Source organism: Sceloporus occidentalis, unplaced genomic scaffold, assembly GCF_023333645.1.
Source record: "Sceloporus occidentalis isolate IW3139 unplaced genomic scaffold, rSceOcc1.0.p SCAF_12, whole genome shotgun sequence".
NCBI classification, from domain to species: domain Eukaryota; kingdom Metazoa; phylum Chordata; class Lepidosauria; order Squamata; family Phrynosomatidae; genus Sceloporus; species Sceloporus occidentalis.
The window spans coordinates 12,241,501-12,262,581 of record NW_028316992.1 but is presented as its reverse complement, the minus strand read 5'-3'; the positions used below and the strand labels follow the sequence as shown (position 1 = coordinate 12,262,581).

The window sequence follows — 21,081 nt, the reverse complement described above, 5'->3', positions numbered from 1 at the left end:
GGGAAGGCATTTTCACCACTTGGTGAATGACTACCATATATACTCGACTATAAGTTGACCTCTTGTATTGTATAAACTGAGAGCAGGTTTGGGGGCCAAAATTATGGATTTTGATATGACCCATGAATAAGTCAAGGGTAAAATCTAGGGGCGTGTAACAAAAGATCTAAAGGATGAAGCAAAGGAAAACAATGCCAAATAAGTTATAAAATTCCAGCAAGCATAACTGTGCTCACACTAAAGGCTGGATGAATGAGAGTAGATGAGGATTGGTGTTTTCAGGACAGATTATGCTCTTGCCTTTCAACAAGGGATGGTTCCTTTTTAAATAAGAGTTAAAGGAACGAACATACATTGACCTGTGGATAAATTGATTCAGAGTTTTGGGGTCAATTTTTTTACTTACATTTCTAGACTTATACATGAGTGTATACAGTAATTTAATACATAAGCTAAATCCTATCGTTATTTCCAGTTACAGGGGACCCATTGACTCAGTGGGATTTGCCTGTGTTTACCAGTTAGCCAACAATTGATTAAAAGAGTCTCCTCTGATTGGGACTGAATATGTAAGATCAAGGCCATAATCAATTACCACAATTAACTAGATGTTAGCTGAAGCACCTTTACCATTAAGATCCCAAACTAGTAAAGATAGGGAAGCATATGGCCCTTTGGTAGTTGTTGGATTCTGTTTTTTCTCACTTCCAACCATCATAGTCATTATTCAATACCACCAAGAGGCACTGACAGCAGGTGAGTTCTATATCAGTGTGGCAGTGAATCTGCTCTGGGTTTTATTAGCAACTTTGTTTGAACTATTGATACCACTATTGGAAGTGGATAGTGTTCAGCAAATGGACAGCTCTTTTAAAGTTCATACTAAAATCTGGGGAAGATTTACCAGTCTACTGATTTGGAAGACACTGGCCACCATTGCCAAAAGCCCTAAGGTTATCAAATGCTGCAGTTCTGTGCACACTTACTAGGAAGGCAGTACTAATGATATCAGTGTAACTCCTGAGTAAACATGGATACAAACTGCCTGTCAGCCCAGATCTTCGACAATGGCTCTTTGGGTGCTTCGCTACCTTTAAGGATAAGGGCTTCTCTATGGTGGCACCCAGTGGAACTTTGCTTTCAGTCCAATGCCTATTTGTTTTGCACCATCATTCTTATGTTTTAGAAACAAGGCTAAGTTTATCCTTATTTGCATTAATGTCTGATGAGAATTATTTTTTTTCTAACCTGCTCTTAGCTACTATCTACCCAGTTATTCATTTTAAGGTGTTGTTATTCAATTGGGTGGATACTTAGCTATGTAGCCCCCTTGTTTATGTAGTGTCTTGCAGCCTGGTCCCTCCAATCATCACTTACCACTGGGAGTAGTGAGGGGCCTGTTACCCTTTCAATCAGAAAGCAGATGACTGATGTTTCCACATACAGTACTCCCCCTCAAATGAGTGATCTCTGGTGTCATAGTCAGAAGCAGGATCTCTTTAGCAATTCCTCTTCACACCTAAGATCACCTGTGTGAGGGAATGTCAGTCAATCGCAGTGGCTACTGCCCAGGAACTGATAACTGGGGGATTTCCACAGATCCTACAGATTTCCTAAATTAGTGAATACTTAGGAATTGTGACTACTCTGTTATGCATAGATTATGCATTCCTAACTGCCTTTGTGAAATTCAGCCTTTGTTTTCTTCTACCATCGGTTAGTTATATATTCTTAAATTATGCTTGTAAGATCTTCTAAAGATCTAAATGTTGAAAAGTTGGCAAATAAATTGAATGGATGGATGGATGGTTATTTATCTTCACCTACTGTCTCTTCAACTGGAGATTCCTTTTTTTGGAATAGAACTGTAGAGATTAAAGATCCCTGAGGTATGAAGAGATGAAGTTCAGAGCCAAGGTAGTGCAGAGCAGTTTTTTTGGAAATGGGAACCCCCCTTCCCTTGTCATTTCATTCTGATTTTTGTTAAGCCACTGGTCATTATAGACTGGGATGGTCAATCTGTGGTTCGCAAACCACATGCGTCTCTTTGACATATAATGTGTGGTTCACAGAAATATCTTGGCTGAGCTCCTTTTTGCATTACAATTCATATAAAAGGTAAATAATTTTTTCAAGCTTTATTATTATTTACTAGGCTTTACAATTATTTAAACTGAGAGTCCACTGGATTAAAATGTAAGTTCATGGTGAGTAAATATATTTAAGAATTTAAATCCTAATTTTAATGCTAGATTTGAGTCAGGGATTAAGACAAATAAATATTAAGATATATAAATATCATTAAAATACCTCTTTTTACCCCTTTTATTTTTATTTTTGGCAATCTCATTTAATGTTAATGAAATGCCAATTTTATATTTTATTAGTTGTTTCTGCATCAAATATGCCTAATATAGTTAAAACACTGATCAATCAGGATTTTGAAAGCATTTGCTATATGTGTGTGTGTGTGTGTCTGTGTGTGTGCGCACACACAGTTTGTGATAGTGGAAACCAATACAGATCTAGAGATTAAAAACTACATACATTAAGAAATATTATGTACATATATTTCTTAATGTTTATTATATAAATATTGTAATAAAATGTGCATGTAGCAACAGCAACATACGTGTAATATTTGTTCCTAACTTGTGGCTCTGAACCATCTGAATTTTATCATATGTGACTCTTACATTAAGCAGGTTTGGCCACTCTTGGTATAGATGAATGGTGAGATCCATTTCCTGCCCACACAGAGGAATGGCAAGGATAAACTGTGTAGGTGATCTATTCTTTTGGTTTCCTGTTATAGGAAATCAAAGGAATAAATTATTCACATAGTTTGCCTTTCCAAGAGCCCCTTCCCCTTTTTTGTCTATCCCGGAAGCCTAGAACATTTTAAATAGGGGTTAGGAGAGTCCAGCATTAAATATTATGTTTAAGGGGATCACAACTGTTTTGAAAAGACACAGTTCATGGCTGTTACAGAATGGCAGAATAATCAGCCTCAGTGTTTCTATTTGCTCTTCATATTGGCTCAGCATCATCTGTCAGCTCGGTTCCTTCCTCCATACAAGGCTCAGCTCCCAAGGTGGTGCAGTTAGCTAGTTCATTGCTACTGAGTTGTTGGGCTGGATCTCTCCCTCTTCTTAATCAGCTACCTAAGCTTTGGCTGCAATTGTTCTGGTTATATTTGCTTTATCATTCTGAGAAGGCTGCCCCCACCCTGCCAATCTTAGCACTCCTCTGCTGACCTCTACCAGGGGTGAGGGATTGCCTTGCAACTTCAGCAGTCCAAGCTGATGAATGAGTCACATTTTCTAACAGAGGCTTCCCTTGTGCATGTTCCCGAGTTCTGGTGACCCCTTATTTCTAAGCTCTCACATCTATTAACCTTTCTTTTTTTCAACTGTGCAGAGGAGATCTATGGCAACTGGACCTTACCACTGAACACCTCTCATATTTGGCAACCAAGGATAAGAGAAGTAGGTGGAACCAAACCTTCAGGCTTCCAAGGGATGATCCAAATCCAACACAGCAACACTTCTTAGAAGGGAAAACTCTCTCTAAATCAATGCATACTCCCTGTGTACTTGCCAGGTGCCCTTCCCAATGTGGTGCACCTCCCTTTCCTTTCCCCGTACACTCTTCCTCTGGCTCTTTCTCCTACTGACACTCCTACCCTCTCCACCACTTTTTTTCTTCCCCTACACTCTTTCTCTGCTCTCCTATAAACTCACCAGGCAGCAGCAAACTCCTCTCTCTCCCTCTCACTTACAATTTAGAAGGATTGAGGTGTTCCCATCCCTGTAGGCCTATGTGGGGCAATGTGGGGTAGGCCTATACTAGCCAGAATATTCCAGGCTTCCCTTGGAATATTCTGGCCCTGAATTCCCCCTGAATTCCCCCCTCAACCAGCTCTATTTTGCTGTGGATTTTCAGCTTTCACAGCAAACAATGGGTGGTTGTCTTTCTGCAGGGTCCCCATTTGTCACCCAACATCACTGCTGAGGTTAGAATGAGGCACCCAGCCATTTTATCAGTGCTGGGCATCTGATTCTGGCCTCAGAGCAAATCACACTTTCAGCAGCGCCACTAGGTAGCTCGGCAGGACTGTGAGTAAAGACAGAGAGCCAAAACCCCGCAGCAAAAGATGAGTTATGTAAATGTGGGTTGGGGGAGGAAGCCTCAAATTGGGTGCAGTCGTCATGAAGGCAGTCTGCACCCATTTTGGAGTTTCGGTCCTGCGTCATGTAAACTAGACACAGCAAGCCTGGGGGGAGTTTGGGGGAATTGCTCCATGTAGACAAGCCCATAGAGACTAAGGACTGGAGCACAGCTTTGACGCAGCTTCTGGCATCTTAGAACGTGTGTGTCATTTAAACAGCATGCCTCCAAAGTGACCCGAAGCAGATTTATTTTGGCCTGTCTGTTCTGGCCCTGAGAATTTTAAATACCACTTCCCTGCATTCCAAATCCAAGGGGGAAAATCCATACAAAAGAGGAATCATAGCCCTATCATTCAGCAGTGTGAATGGTCTCCATGTGAAAGTGTGCCTCCTTAGTGTGCTGTCCAGTTGCTAAGTGTAGATGGGCCACTTTACAGCCCTTGAAGATGCTCCTTTCTTATGGCTCTTTATCTGTATGGGCTGGGACTGGGAATACTTCAAAAAATGGATAGTCATCCTCTGTAAAATGGGATGCATGGCCATTCTATCACAAATGTAAGGAATGTTTATGATACTTGATCTTAATGATGCTGCTTAAGTATCCCACATTCCCTTGCTATCAGTTTAATATAATCTTTCCCCCATTTCATTTTACCATAGATCCAAGGAGCAATCATTGTTTCCAGCCTGGTGGAAGTGGTAATTGGGTTGGTGGGCCTGCCTGGGGCCCTGCTGAGTTACATTGGACCACTCACAGTCACACCCACTGTCTCCTTAATCGGTCTCTCTGTTTTCCAAGCAGCAGGTGACAGAGCTGGATCACACTGGGGCATTGCAGCATTGTAAGCTCTACTTTTTCTGTATTGTAGAATTTCAAATAGAGGCAAGAGATGAAGGCCGAGCTTGGGAGGGGGGCGGCGGCGGTCTGTAGCCCTGTACAGATGTGGAGAAAGAAGCCCTGATGGCACAGTGGTTAAATGCCAGTACTGCAGCCACAAGGTTGTGTGTTCAGTCCCAGGGTTCCAAGGCTGACTCAGCCTTCCATCCTTTCGTAGGTTGGTAAAATGAGTACCCAACTTGTTGGGGGCAATTGGCTTACAGATTGTAAACTGCTTAGAGAGTGCTGAGTTCACTATTAAGCTGTATAGAAATGTAAATGCTCTTGGAGAACTACTGCAGAATCTTAAAGGAATGAACTGCAGAGGTGCAAGTCAAACACTTACATGCTTCCTTGTCATCTCACTCCACTACCAGATGTACACAAGTGAAGCAGTGAGCAAAATTAAAATTAAAAGTAACCGGCGGTTTTCCTCTCCAAATGTACAGAAGGGCATGTACAACACACACACACTTTATGAAGATTTGATGAACTGAAGGTGTATGTGTGTGTTGCACCTGCCCTTCTGTATGTTTGGAGAGCCAAACTACCAGTGACTCCTGTGTCAAGTGATGAATCCTTTTTGTATTTTAGCCTACACTTGGAGCATGGGGTGGTAGTCATATCAATTAAAGTTACTAGAGGAGTTTTCAGTGGAGTTAGAAAGAATGGGTCTGTGGCATGGTAAGAACATTGCTAACAATGGGTCTGTTTCCATTATCACATGTTATGTAACTTTACAGTCTTGTACTCATACAAACAGCCTTTTCTACATGAAGGCATGGTCTGTTGGCCCATTTGACTGCAATCACTGGGACTCAAACCCTTTGGAGAATGCTAAATGAAATACCTATAATTCATAGCTTAAAGGATATGTACAGCTCATTCACTTGAATATGTATGTGTGCACATGTACATTTGTAGGCATTGAACTGAGAATTACAAGTCACTCAGCCCCACGTTCAGTTGTGTGTACTGACTGCACTCCAAAGAAGTAACTTTTGCTATTTTTACAAGAAGGTACAGTAAGATCTGCATATAGGCTCTGAACTGCAAAATTGTGGGGCAGGGGAGAAAGAAACCAATTGGTAAAAGAATTGAATGCTCAACACTACAGCGGAAGTTACTAAACACAAACCACTACAGAAAATGGAGCCAAATCCTCTTTGATGTTGTTAAACATCTCTGTCCCACCTGGCTGAAATCAGATTCAGGACCAGTTCATGGGACACCTTGCCTTTGCGTGTATTTGCTCTGAAATGTGCAGCAAGAAAAAACTGCCTAGATACCATTAGTTTAATTTTACCATTCTTAGAAACAACAAAAGAAAAGTACTGTAAATGTTTCTGCACCCAATTTGTTCTTACAAAGTCTTTTTTTCTCCTCTTGTGAACAGGTCAATTGTTTTAATCATTGTGTTTGCTCAGTACCTACGTGATGTGTCTTTTCTTTTCCCTGGCTACAAATTTGGAAAAGGGTGCACTTTTTTCCGGATACAGATCTTCAAGATGTTTCCAGTAAGGAGGATCCTCTTTATTTGATGCCTGATCATGAAAGCATCCCATGGCCACAGTTTAATTGGATATAAATGGCTTGACTCTGCTATTTGAAATTTATTATATTTTTATTTCTCCCTTTCTCTAATGAGATCAGGATGGTAGAGAAATTCCCAGACATCACCATTTATCCTCTTAACCTGTGGGATGAGAATAAATTGAAACTTTCAGGATTGAAATTCAGTCTCCCCATTGTTATCCAACATTTCATTCAGCAGGAGTAGGCAGACTTCAGAATTGCAACAAGACCTTTCCACACTACATAATTATAGCACTGTGATTCCACTTTAAGTGCCACAGCAATATCCTATGGAATCCTGGGATTTCCAGTTTAGGGAAGGATGCTTAGAATTCCCAGCCAGAGAGTTCTAGTGCCTCACTAAAATATGAATCCCAGGATTACATTTGATGGAACTATGGCAGTGACAGTGGAATAAAACTGCTTTAACTATACAGTGTGAAAACGCCCTAAAGTCTCTTTTGGTGGTGGAAGTTTGTCTCTTTCTATATTTTTTTGGTGTCTGATTAGGTGTATGGAGTTTATCAGACATGGGGAATTGGAAGTATAATCCAATGGCAATCTGAACGCAATCATGGGGTTTAATGTTATTGCGTGATAACCCATTACGCACAAATTCGGGCAATGGGAAGTCAGTCTGAATGCAATCATGGGGTTTCACGTTATTGCGTGATAGACTGCCACATGCAAATTTGGGCAATGGCATGCTATTTTTGGGCAATGGGGAGCCAGTTCGAATGCAATGCGTATTCATGTAATTGCGCGAAACTAGCGACTTTAAGTGAATGCATTCTGGCCTCACTTTCTTTTCATTCGAATTTAAGAGAAATTCCTCTCATTTGATAAACTCCTATGTCTTGTTTGAAAAGGTGCTGGGGGTGAAGATTTAGCTCTGCCCTCCACTCCCATGGTATTTTGTTCTATGTGCCTTCAAGTCATTTCCAGCTTCTGGCAACCCTAAAACAAACCTACCATGGGTTTTCTTTGCAAAATTTCTTCAGAGAGGGGTTGCCTTTGCCTTCTTCTGAAGCGGAGAGAGCGTGATTTGCCCAAGGTCACCCGATTTGTTTCTGTGGCTGAGTCGAGATTTGAACCCTGGTCTGCATAGTCCAGCGCTCAAACCACTGCACCATGCTAGCTCTCAATAGTGAACCCCATCCAAACTGCCCTCCTATGGTTGTTGTTGTGTATCTCCAAGTCATTTTTGACTTACAGCGACCCTAAGGACAACTAGATCATAGGGTATTCTTGACAAGTTTCTTCATAGGGGGTTTGGCATTGCCATCTTCTGAGGCTGAGAGTGTGTGACTTGCTCAAGGTCACCCAGTGATTTTTTTTTTCATACCTGAGCAGGGAATGGAACCCCCATCTCCAGAGTCCTAGTCCAACACTCATACTGTTACACTATGCTGGCTCTTGTGAATGAAAAAGAAACTCTCTCACAGCTACACACTACAACTTCTGCTTATTATCTCATTTGGCCCTGAATTCCACTCAGCCCAGCAATGCTTGGAAAAGACTTAAAGCAGGGACGTAGCCAAGGGGGTTCTTGGGGTCCGGACCCCCCCTTCCGTTAGATAAAATGAATGGTGTGTGCTGCTGCGCCACCGCACCCAAGCCCCATTATAATGATGGCACTTAGTCTGGACCCCCCTTCCCAAAATCCTGGCTACGTCCCTGCTTAAAGGTTCACTACAGGCTAAATGAAAACTATAGGGCCATGAGTGTGATAAATATAAAATGAATGATATATTAACTAGTGTATGTTTTAGAAAAGTTTACTCTCCCATCTTGCATTTCCTTTCTTCTTTCAAATGTTAAAAAAATTGATAGGAATATATGGAAGATAATGGTAATGTTTGCACTATTCTGTGTCATATCTACAGATCATTCTGGCCATTCTGGTGGTCTGGCTGCTGTGTTATATTCTGACAATCACTGATGTATTTCCTCGCGATGCAAATGCCTATGGATTCAAAGCTAGGACAGATGCTAGAGGTGAAATCATGTCAATTGCCCCGTGGTTCCGATTCCCCTACCCATGTAAGTATTTGGTATTATTTAGTAGCTCCTTCCTCTGCGCTTTATTTTCACAGCAACCCTGTGAGGTAGGTGATGCTGAGATATAATAGTTGGCAGGGTTAAGGGGGGATGCTGGGTCAGTCTACACCAAAGGAGTAAACCACACTGGCTGGCTGTCTTTTCTGATGCTGGGCATCGCCAGTACTTCCAGAATAAAAGCAGTATAGCAGACCTGAAACATCTATGTGCTGCTTTTCATTGATCTACACAATCCCACCTCAAGGTCTGAGCCTCATTTCTTTTACTAGAAGCTTGGGAAAATTACTTTATGGAGTACAGCTCCCAAAATCTCCCAGCTAGAATGGCCATTGAGTGTTCTGGGAGTTGTACTCCCAAAAAAAGAAAACCATGATTTTGTCTAATCTAAATTGTGTTTTAAAATCACAGGGCATGGAGAAATGTAAAGAGGATGAGGCTGTTATCCTTATCTGATTTTAAGAAACATGCAGCTCTTCAGAAGTAATTAGACTACAAGTCCCATCAACCCGAGACCAGAATGGCAAAAGTGAAGTATCATGGGGGTTGCAGTCCAAGAAGATCTGCGGTGGCTGCATTGTCTCAGTTATTGTCGCCTTCTCCCATCTCTCTGTTAATCTAGCATTAATTGTTTTCATTTGGCCTCATGCTGGAACAGGAGCTGGTTTTTCTCTTTCATTCAGCTATATGACTAATGATGATAAACTCTAGTGCCTAGAGAATAAATGTCAAAATGAGCCATGTGACAAGCTGAGCTCATAAATTTTTGGTGAAAAGTAGTGGCACACTCTATAAATTCTAGGATTGCATGGAAGTGTATAAAAATGTTTTATGAAATAGCTGCTGTGAGTTTGTGTAGGGTGCAGATGAGGAATAAGTCCTAGCCTTGAAGACTGGGCTAAAATCCCCCCACAGATAAAGAAGTGTAGTGGTTAGCGTGTTGGCCTTGAGACATCACACTATGTAATGATAGCACCATTATTCCACTTACACTACCATGGCTGCGTTCTGTGGAATCCTGGGATTTGTAGTTTGGCCAGAAGCACCAGTGGAATTCCTTGGCTGAGGATCCTCAAGGCCGGTCCCCTAAACTGACAATCCCAGGGCTCCACAGGATGGAGCCATGACAGTTAAAGTAGAATCATAACTGCATGGTCCGAAAGGGCTTCTGGGTTAAATTTTGGGCCAGTCGCTCTCTTTTTCTGAGCCTGACCTGCCTCTCGGACTTGTTGACAGCTGCATCCACACAGCAGAAATAATCCGGTTTGACACTGGATCTCCGCTCTGGTGCCACAACAAATTACAATTTTCAGAATTCCACAGCATTGAGCCTTGGCAGTTAAAGTGGTATCAAACTGGATTATTTCCACTGTGTGGATGCAGTCATAATAAACCGCAGAGGGAGAAGTGCCATCATGCCTGTTATAAGAATATATAATAATAAAGGATTTATTTATAGCCCGCCCAATCACAAGGAATCCGGGTGGGTTACAGGAATAAAAATACATAAATATAAAATACATGTTGCCTTCAGTTTTTGCTAGGGTTATAAATGTACCAAAGAAATATAGAAATAATGATGCTTTCAGACCCAGACCACTGAAAGCATGTTCTGTGTGCTTGTGATAAGCCAAGGTCTAAGGGTTTCAGCTCACCGTTGTCCTCTTTCTAGGCCAGTGGGGGCTTCCCACAGTAACAGCTGCGGCCGTGCTGGGAATGTTCAGCGCCACCTTGGCTGGGATCATTGAGTCTATCGGGGATTACTATTCCTGTGCCAGGCTGGCAGGAGCTCCCCCGCCACCTGTGCATGCCATTAACAGGTAAGAAGCATGCCACTTCCTCTCACATGCCTCAGATATCATCTTCATGGCTCTGGAGAGCAATGTGAGAGGATGATAGTTCACTGTGGGGCAGTGGTGAAATTGATTCCAGACTGGCATTTTGTGATGCCAAAAATATTCTCCCAGGGACCCAGGCCATATGGGTGCATGTGTGTAGGAGGGGGTGAGAGCGAGCATAGCCTAGTGGTTTGAGTGTTTGACTAAGACTCTGGAGACCAGGGTTTGATTCCCTGCCTGGCAGTTGAGTGACCTTGGGCAAGTCACACTCTCTCAGCCTCAGAGAAGGCAATGGCAAACCTCTGTACAAGTCTCGACAAGAAAACACCATGATAGCTTTGCATTAGGGTCACCATAAGTCAGAAATGGCTTGAAGTCACACAACAACAAAAATAACATGTTGTGGGGATGGATGGATGGGAGACTCTTACACTGGCAGGACATAGGAAGAATTTATGGAAAACCTTATGCCATAGTTGGGGTTCTTTCTCTTTCTTTCTTTTACCCCCTCCTTTTCTCTTAGGGGCATTTTTACCGAGGGAATCTCTTGTATAATTGCCGGATTACTGGGCACTGGCAATGCTTCTACTTCCTCCAGCCCTAACATTGGAGTCTTGGGCATCACCAAGGTACTACCCTGCCATGTTTGATGAGAGCATCTTCTGTTTCTAGGATCTTATTCAGGGCTGGCCCAAGACTTTTTGCTGCCTGAGGTGGAACAGAAAATGGTAACCCTGCAAGTCCAGGTACCCAAGGCCAAGCAAATTATTTTGGCACTTGAGGCAGAAAATCCCACAAACATATTTTTCTGTCTCTGGAAGTAAAAGCAGAATCACCAATAATAGTTGATTTGCTACCTTTTTATGATACCTGCAACTGAAGGAAGATAGTCACATTGTGCAATGGTGTGATGCACCTTGCTCTTGCTAGATTCCAGGAGTCACAGTGTATGGGCTGAATGACCTGCTTCTCTCCTGTGCTCATGGTACAAAAGTGCAAAATCAGAACTTGGGAAAGTCAATGTCTTGGACTATAGCTCCCAGAATCCCCAAGCCCTTGTGGCTGTCAGCCAGGGATTCTTAGAGCTGTTGTCCGAAAAAGAAACTCTTTTCTAAATTCTGTCCTTGATTTTCCCTCCAGAGACTGCCGAGTGCAACTGCAGTGATTGTCTTTTAGAGATACCAGTCAGCTGAGAATACAATCCAGCCCAGGCACTTAGCACTTTAAAATTAATATTGAATTCATTGGGAGATATTTAGGCCTATATTGAACTTTCCCATGGAAATGAATAAAATGTGGAAGCCCAGGTAGCTTCTTCCATGTCAGCACGGAGGTGATTTCATTGTAGGTGAACTTTATAGGAGTAATCTGAGGTGTTGAATGTTATCTCCAAATTAGGATTGACACCTTGCTTCACTCCTTTAAAGTTCAGATTGGACTCCAAACAGATCTGCTGCCTGAGTGATATGGAAGCCTCCAGCAGCCACAGCTTTAAGTGTAGCTAGATTCTGCTTGCAACAGTGATGTGTGTTCTTGAGGATCACTGGTCGAAAACCCACTGCAGAAATAATCCAGTTTGAGACTGCTTTAACTGCCCTGGTTTAGTGCTAGGGAATCCTGGGAATTGTAGTTTATTGTGGCACCAGAGCTGTCAGAAAGCTAAATGTCTCACAAAACTATAGCTCCCAAATTCCTTAGTACTGAGCCAGGGCAGTTAAAAGCAGTCTCAAATTAGATTATTTCTGCCGTGTATTTTGGACCACGGTCAGCTTTTGAAAAGAATAGGCTGCAGACCCATATGCATTTACATGGAGGAAGCCCACTGCATTCATTGGACCTGTGCAGATAGGGGTAAGATTTCACTTTAAAGAATCCACTTTGCTTTTGAGAAGAATGTGGATATTTATCTTTATTACAGTTCAAACTCTGCCTACAGTCCAAAACTCCCTTGTTGAAACACCTCCACTGGCACAACTGAAAATATGACTGTATCCTCCTATATGAGTTTGCTTGAGTTAAGATCCTTGGCGTGGGATTCTCCTGGCCCCACCACCATCACAGGCATATTTAGTTGGAACAGAGGGGAGGGCCTTCTTGGTTGGCTGTTCCCATTCTGTGGAAGACTAGAGAGACTAGGCTGGCCTCCTCCCTACTGTCTTTCCACCAAGTAGACCTATTTGAACAAGCATTTACCCTCTACGTGGCTGTGCAGAAAAGTCTTTAATGGTCTGTGTGGTGCACTTTTACTATTACTATGTTTTAAAATGATTTTGTGTTGTTTTTAAAGTATCAGTGTTTTAATACGATGGTTTATTTTTTAAAAAATATATATTTTTATTAGATTTTAATTCATGTACCTTCTTTTGAGTGTTGGACTAGGATTTTGGAGACCAGGGTTTGATTCCCAGTTCGGCCATGAAACCCACTGGGTGACCTTGGGCAAGTCATATGCTCTCAGCCTCAGGGTAAAGCAATGGCAAACCTCCTCTGAACATATCTTGCCAAGAAAACCCCATGATAGGTTTACTTTAGGGGCACTGTAAAGCGGAAATGACTTGAAGGCACACAAAAACAACAAACCTCTTAATTTATGCTGTGACCCAATTTGGGTCCCATTCTGGAGGAAGGTGGGATGAGTGAGCCAAACAGATAAATGAACAAACAAATAAATAATAAAGAAATAAGTTGGAGGGGGAATCTTTCTTGATGGGTCAGAGTCTAGCCACAGTACAACAGCCCAGATGCTGGAGAAACAAATAGCTTATGGGAAGCAGAACGCTGTAGAACAGAAGGATAAGAAAGCTGTGAAAGAGAAGTAAATGACTAACTGTCTGTCACTTGTGTGGCTGGCTTTCCTATGCAGGTGGGCAGCAGGAAAGTGGTGCAGTACGGTGCTGGGATCATGCTTATTTTGGGAACCATTGGCAAGTTTACAGCTCTCTTTGCTTCTTTCCCTGACCCCATTCTTGGAGGGATGTTCTGCACATTGTTTGGTAAGTTACCATTTATGATATTGCTGCACTGATCAAAACAAAATGGGATGAGATCTCATTTGATGCTGTCCAAGTATTAAGCTCCACTGGCGTATTTATATAAAGGTCTGGGAGGGTGAACGCCACTAGAAAGTTGATAGTGTGATGATTCTCCTTCAGCACACCTCCTGGCCAGACAGCACCTGCTTTGGATCTGTGCCTCGTGCTTCCTGGCTGCCATTGTGAAGTCAGGCAAACATTTTTGTGAAAGGAACTCCTGGATGGCTCCTTGTGCAGTGTTTAACACAACCTCAGGTTACATTTGCAAAATGATAGTTGTCATCCTGTTCAGTAATTACTGAAGGTCATAAGGTGCACTTACGACTCCACAACTGCTGGGGATTCTACAGTCATTAACACCCAAACATGACCCCCATACCTTACCTTTAGTTGGCAATACTTCAGTCAAAAAGTTTCTGACACTCAGATTGGAGCACTGAGATGTTGTTGTCGTTGTTGTTGTTGTGAGCCAGCATCATATAGTAGTTTGAGCATTGAATTATGACTCTGTAGGCCAGGATTTTGATCCCAGATCGGCCATGTAAATCTACTGGGTGACCTTGGACAAGTCACACTTTCTCTCCCTCTTTAGAAACTTGCCAAGAAAATCCTGTGATAAGCTTGCCTTACGGTCACCATAAGTTGGAAACAACTTGAAGGAACACAACAACATCTATTATTGTTGTTGTTGTTGTTGATAATACTGTAAACAATAAAAAATTGCAATTAAGAACATTACAAAAAGGCAACATTAAAACTGATGCTGACTCTGACAATTGCAAGGTTGGCAGGTCGGCAGTTCGAGACCCAAGCATGACAGAGTGAGCTCCCGTCACTAGTCCCAGCTCCTGCCAACCTAGAAGTTCAAAAGCATGTAAAATGCAAGTAGATAAATAGGTACCACTTCAGTGGAAAGGTAACAGCATTCTGTGCAGTCAGGTTGGCCACATGACCATGGCATCGTCTTTGACAATGCTGGCTCCTTCGGCTTAGTAACGAAAATGAGCACTGTCCCCTACCGTCGGACACAACTGGACAATCTTGTCAAAGGGGAAAGAAATCTTTACCTTTACCTATCATCAGACTTAGCTATGATGGTGGAGCTCAGTCATTGTACTGTAGTTAGATCTGAAGATACAGGATTTGACTCATTTTGTAGGTAGGGGTAATTTGCCTTCTTTTGTACAGCCGCTTCCTCGCTTTCAGGGAGGACTGAAACAAAATGTTTGCTGTCGCAACCATGCCATGAAGGTGATGGGGAAGCTGTTTGGGAGAGGGTGATTTGACACAGAAAAGAATGCCTACCCCAGCGCCACCAGGAAATTCGGGTTGGAGTCTTGGTCAGCTCCGCCAGTGGTTGCACTTTTTCCAGGATTGTGCAAAAGTGGCAAGGGAAGGCAAGCCAAATCTGCTAGCTCTGAGCAGCCTAATTCTCTAATACCTATGTGAAGTCAAAGGTTTTCATGGCTGGCATCCATAGTTTTTTGTGTGTTTTTCAGGCTATGTGGCCATGTTCTAGAAGAGTTTATTCCTGATGTTTCGCCAGCATCTTTGGCTGGCATCTTTAGAAGATGCCAGCCACAGATGTTGGTGAAACGTCAGGAATAAACTCTTCTAGAACATGGCCACATAGCCTGAAAAAACCAACAAAAAACTCTCTAATACCTGATTACCTGATTTCCATCAAGGAGAGAACCCACAGCCTTTCTCCCACTGCCTCTGCCATGACCTACGAGTGTTGTTACACTGGCATTGTGCACCATCATGGTTCCAGCCTTTGTACACTGGGCTGACATGCGTAATCATTTGCTGAAGCTTGAGCCTTAGTCCTCTGCTTGCCATTGGTCCCAGATGTTCAACACACATTTATTTTTTTTTCAGTCACATGTTCTTTTTCATTCCCCAGGTATGATCACAGCAGTGGGGCTTTCCAACCTACAGTTTGTGGACATGAACTCTTCCCGCAACCTGTTTGTCTTGGGCTTTTCAATGTTTTTTGGACTCACTCTTCCAAGCTACTTAGATTCACATCCAGATGCTATTGACACAGGTACTGAAAAAAAAAGCCACTGAGACCTTTGTTTAACCACAGAGATGTGAAACCTCTGGGGGATGACTGCTGCACTGATCTTTGCCTGACCTGTGAATATACTGGTTTGGTCATCTTATATATTTATACTGGTTAGTCATTAGTTGTTGGGAATGGTACTAGTAGCTCCTTGGCTGTTCCTCCTAGATCCTTGTCCAGTTGCATCCTTTCAAGCTATAGTGTAATCGTCATTAAACTTGCTCAGTGCAAAATTGCAAATGACATGAAATTGGAAGGAATAACTAATCTCATAAAGGATAGAATCAGCATTCATTGCAAGCTGAAATTCAACAGTCCTCCATTTAATATTTCCCCTCCCCAAAATCAAAGCCATAAATATAGGTTGAGGAAGACTTGTTTGACAACAAAAGATCTTAGTGTTCTGATTGGTCACAAGCTGAACAGGAGCCAGTAGTGTGCGGTTGCTGAAATGCTGCCAAATTTTAAGTTGCATTACGAGAAATGTAAGGTTGTGCCTGTCCAGAAAATTCCAACACAGTCCAAGCCTAAACCCAATTGCTAGACTAGATCCACTTTTTCCGTTGTTGAACCTATAAGTCTAGATTTACATAACCCTACTGATTCAGTGGGTCTACTGTAGTTGGGGCTAGCAATTGGATTTTGGCCGCCGTTTGCTTCTGTGCATGGAGTAGGGAGGGGGTGTTCTGTTTTCTTCTTAGGTCCCAAACACACTGCAGAAATAACCCGGTTTGAGACCGTTTTAACTGTCCTGGCTCAGCGCTAAAGAATCCTGGGAATTGTAGTTTATTGTGGCACCAGAGCCCTCTGACAGAGAAGGCTAAATATTTCAGAAAACTACCGTTCCCAGAATCCCATAGCCTTGAGCCAGGGCACTTAAAGCGGTGCCAAACCGGGTTATTTTTCCAGTGTGGATACAGCCTTAGATGTGATTTCTGTTGCTCCACAGGGCAGGACTAGAACTTGATGGTCAGGGAGTAGATTTCAGTTGAAAGTTAAGAAGACCATCCTAATGGTAACCACTCTTTGACTGTGGAACAGGCTGGCTTGGGAACTGGCTGCCTTAGGAAATGATGGAGAGGTTTAAGCAGATGTTAGATGGTCTTCTTCCCTGGATGCTGTAGCAAAATCCTGCTCTGAGTAGGGGATCCGTACTACATGAGTTACTTCCAGCTCTTATGATTCTGAAACATAGGTTACTGTATGTGTGAGCCTTATCAAGTCACAAGGAAAGCTTGCAGGCACACTTTTCTCCTCTCCCTATTGTGGATTATGAGGAAAGAGTGGGCAATTGATGCTTGCTCAGTCTCAAATAATTAAAAGGAAGGAGACCACTCAAAGAAAGTGCTACAAGTAAAGTTTCTTTTAAAAAGCTCTGGCATGTTATTTCCAGGGAATGGATATAGAGTTAGAAAATGGGATTCCTGACTTCAGGGAAGAAGCAAAATTACTTTAGGGAGCAATGTTACATGCAAAAATACCAACGATGAATTGGAACAAATCAAGTCTAAAAGTACACAAGTGTTTTAATGCAAAAGTATAAACTTGGGAGTTAACATAGTGAGCTAATTTTCTGTTTGCATGTTCTCAACTGCTTACAGGAATTGCTGAAGTGGACCAAATATTAAGAGTGCTGTTGACCACAGAAATGTTTGTTGGAGGAGGCATAGCGTTCTTGTTGGACAATACTATACCAGGTACAGTTCTTTCATTGCCTTACTCTCTTCTGGAGCTGCTTGCATTTTGTGTCTCGAGTGCCCGGACTCAGGAATCCAAAGTGGGGCTGAAACATACCCAGTTCACATATAAACACTACATGGAAACCAGAGGAAAACTACTTCATTGGAGAACTAAAGACAGTGTTTCAGTTACCAGAAGTAACTTGTAGAAGTGACTGAAATCACAGACTCTTATATCAATGTGGTGGCAGAATATATATTAGATATACAGCTATCACTTTTGTTTTCCGACACCAAAGGAGGCAACACAAGGAGGGCAATACCTTTAGGAGGCCAGCCAAATTGTGGAAGCTTTTAAAATCTCTTTCTTCACCAGGCAAAAACATTTTTTTAAAATCCCAGGTGGGGGAAAGGGCCAGTGACACTGTAAGAGATTTTCCTTGCCTGCATATGAACCTGACAATACAGGTTGCCTAAGGCAGTCACTGCTCCCTTCCTGGAAAGGGAACTGTGGGATTCATAGCAGATAGAGACAAGTTTCAAGGGGTCCTCACAATCCTCTAATCAGTGGATGATTAAATTTTATTGCTCTGTTTTCATTGCCTTTCTTGTTCCTATAAACCCCAGGGCCATTGGGAACAAATGGTGTGATGCCTAGTTGGGTATCTGCAATCCCTTTCCCCAAGCCATCCAAACAGAATGCTTAATGTAGACACTGTACTTGCACAGTATTGGTTGTCTTATGAGAGCCAGAATGGTGGTGTGATTTGTAGTGGTTTGACTATGACTCTGGAGACCAGGGTTTGGATCCTGGCTTGCTCATGGAAACCCACTGGGTGACCTTGGGCAAGTCACACTCTCTCAGCCTCAGATGGCAATGGCAACCCCCCTCTGAAGAAACTTGCCAAGAAAACTCCATTATATGGTCGCCTTAGGGTCACCATAAGTCAGAAATGACTTGAAGGCACACAACAACAAATGGTTGTCTTATACTCAATATGGCTGCTCTCCCACATTTCCAGAATATATAGTTTTTGCCAAGATATAGGCTAGTCCCTCCAAGAAATTTAGCTAGTCAGCAAGGCATTGAACAGTGTACAGAGGGACATAAATTACTTACAGTGTTGGTTTGAAGCATTCCCACATTTTCAAAGTCCAGCTGACTGGTTGGTTGTTAGAAAGAAATGGTAATTGCCACAACCTGATTTTATTTCTTGTCAGCAATGGAGGAGAGAGAGTGGTTTGTAGTGGTTTAAGTGTTGGACTATGCGGATCTGGGTTTTAATCTGTGCTAGACCATGAAACGTCATTGGGTGACCTTGGGCAAGTCATGCTTTCTCAGCCTGAGAAGAGGGTAATGGCAAACCCCCTCTGAACAAACCTTGCCAAGAACACCCCATGATAGTTTGCTTTTGGGTTGCCGTATGTAGGAAATGAGTTGAAGGCACACAACAACAAACATGGAGGAGAAATCACTAAGAGAAGGTGTAGAGTTGAGCTAAATGCCTCCCAATGTTTAAGGCATGGCCAAGGATTGGAAAGGCTTGGGGACCTGCAATCCTAGCATATTCCCCATTCCATGCACCTGATCCTCCTCCCCGTCCTCTTCTGATACAAGAGAAGTAAGCAATGATTTTTTTCTTCTATAGGGAGAGGGCACCAACCTCAGATCAGGATTTCCAATTTAGTTAGTGGTCCCACCGGTTTGAGCTGCCTTCCTAACATTTTCGCTTTAATCAACAAATATACTTTAAATAGTAGCAAGTTTCTTATAGTATAAGATTTTGTGGGCTAAAATTAATTTCATTAGATTTATGTTACAACAAATGCATTTGTTTTTTAAAGCGCCACAAGAATTTAACAAGATGACTAACATGGCCTAATAATGGTATCCCTGTTTTGTGGATTATGGCTACCCATGTTTTCTGAAAAAATGATATTTTGATCAAACTCTGGTCACACACTCTTCACTTATTGAATTTTTAGTATTACTCTTCTGCTGGGGATTTTTTTTTATACATGATGCAGGTTTTGACAGGAAACTGTGCCTTTATTAACTATTTGAAATAAACCAAACAATTGATTCATTTGGGGGGAAGTAGGCAACCTATGGGCTTCCAGATTCTTGACTGCAACTCCCACCAGTCCTAGGAAACATGGGCTATGATTATCTATAGCCATCCCTGATCCATCAGATTGACTATACAGAGAGGCCTCAGTTCCTTTAACTGCTGCCTGCCTCAGTATAACCAAGATTACTATGCCCACTACTGGAAAAAAGCAGTTTCATTTCTCCTTTTAGGTAATCTATTCTCATACCATAATTTCTGCATTTTGTAGTAAATTTGGTGGTTCTAATCTTTGTGCCAAATTTATCTGATGGTTATTAATCTGTACTTCCTCTCAGGGACTGAAGAAGAACGTGGACTAATCCAGTGGAAGGCTGGAGCACACGGAAACAGTAATACATCTGCAGAACTGAAGAGTTATGATTTTCCTTTTGGGATGAATGTAGTTAGAAGGATCCAGTGGTTGAAATATGTGCCAGTGTGCCCAGTTTTCATGGGGTTTAACTTCAGGGCAAAGAGGGATCCAGATATATTAGAACAGACACAGAGTATGACACCTATCCCAGCTATATCCACAAAGGTTTGAAGAGACTCTCATGAAGCATCATGGAAGGTTGGAGAACTACATTTAGTTGCAGAGGACTGTGTGAAGTTCCAGTGCATTTAAATCACAGCTCAGTGGAGCTGCCTCCGGTAAAGAAGGTTCAGCGATTGAATTCTATGGTAGATCAGGCATGGATGGTTAAAGTTCATTTTTCATGCCCCCCTCCCCATTAGTGTTTAAAATTTCACCCAGAGAACTCCTATAATTACAGCAGCATGGGGACATACACATTTACAGACAAGTTCCCTACTCTGCTCCCTTTCCGTGTCCATTATGAGATTAGAAGCAAGAGGTATTTTGGTGCTTTGGGTTACTATTTGAAAAGCATCAGCAAGATTGTACCTATTTTCCAATTTTGAAAAGGTAAAGTTTCAGTAAAAATTATGCAGTGAAGTCTTGCATTTATCCTGATTTTAAACCCATTATTTTGTGTATATAGTTCACATTTCAGTAATTAGAACTTTATTGGGCAAGAAATATGCAACAGATGGATGATGCATTTTAAGTTTTATTTACAAATATGAGGTGAGCTTTAAAAAAAAATTAAGTAGAGATTCCTTAGGCACCAACATATGCTTCTGAAACACATGAGTGTGACATACTGTGAACACCCAAGAGGTTTTACGCAATTACTGACAGAACTTTGTAGTTAATAATTGCAAGGTAATAAAGACCCAGCCCTAAAATGTATTGTTCTGGACATATTTTCCTCGATGCTCCAACAGTTTAGCTTCTTCCAGAACAAATACTGTACCATCTGTTGTGACAGATGTGTAATTCTAAGGTTTTGGAGATTGTTAATATGCAACAGTTTCATTGATGCCAATGGATGTTATGACAGTAAAGTTTTTCATTCTTCAGAAACTGATCTGCATTCTGTATAATGACAATGAGGTCTGAGGCTGCAGTGTAGTATTCCCTTAGCTTAGTGAGAACATATGCGTATGGAGATAGGCCAGCACTATACATTCTCTATGCAAAATAGCAGCATTGAATAACACATGTCAATGACAGCATGCTGTTGTGCAGTGCATGACCACAATGAACAAGACTGCTGTATGGGCAACTCTGCTTCTACTACTGTCAGCAGAATATATCTGTTGTGCCAT

General features: G+C 42.0%; 1 protein-coding gene across 1 annotated transcript in view; it reads left to right on the top strand.

Moving 5' to 3' along the window:
• The window catches only part of SLC23A1 (solute carrier family 23 member 1), a 35,192-nt gene extending 14,404 nt beyond the window's left edge, over window positions 1–20,788 (top strand). Inside the window, exons 6-15 of the mRNA XM_089478110.1 lie at window positions 3,421–3,488; window positions 4,833–5,014; window positions 6,446–6,566; window positions 8,511–8,667; window positions 10,355–10,502; window positions 11,044–11,149; window positions 13,384–13,513; window positions 15,459–15,602; window positions 17,222–17,317; window positions 19,707–20,788. Of these exons, the coding sequence (XP_089334236.1) occupies window positions 3,421–3,488; window positions 4,833–5,014; window positions 6,446–6,566; window positions 8,511–8,667; window positions 10,355–10,502; window positions 11,044–11,149; window positions 13,384–13,513; window positions 15,459–15,602; window positions 17,222–17,317; window positions 19,707–19,954 (1,400 nt within the window). The 3' untranslated portion in view covers window positions 19,955–20,788. The remainder of the gene's footprint in view (window positions 1–3,420; window positions 3,489–4,832; window positions 5,015–6,445; window positions 6,567–8,510; window positions 8,668–10,354; window positions 10,503–11,043; window positions 11,150–13,383; window positions 13,514–15,458; window positions 15,603–17,221; window positions 17,318–19,706) is intronic.
• The last annotated feature ends 293 nt before the right edge of the window (window positions 20,789–21,081 follow it).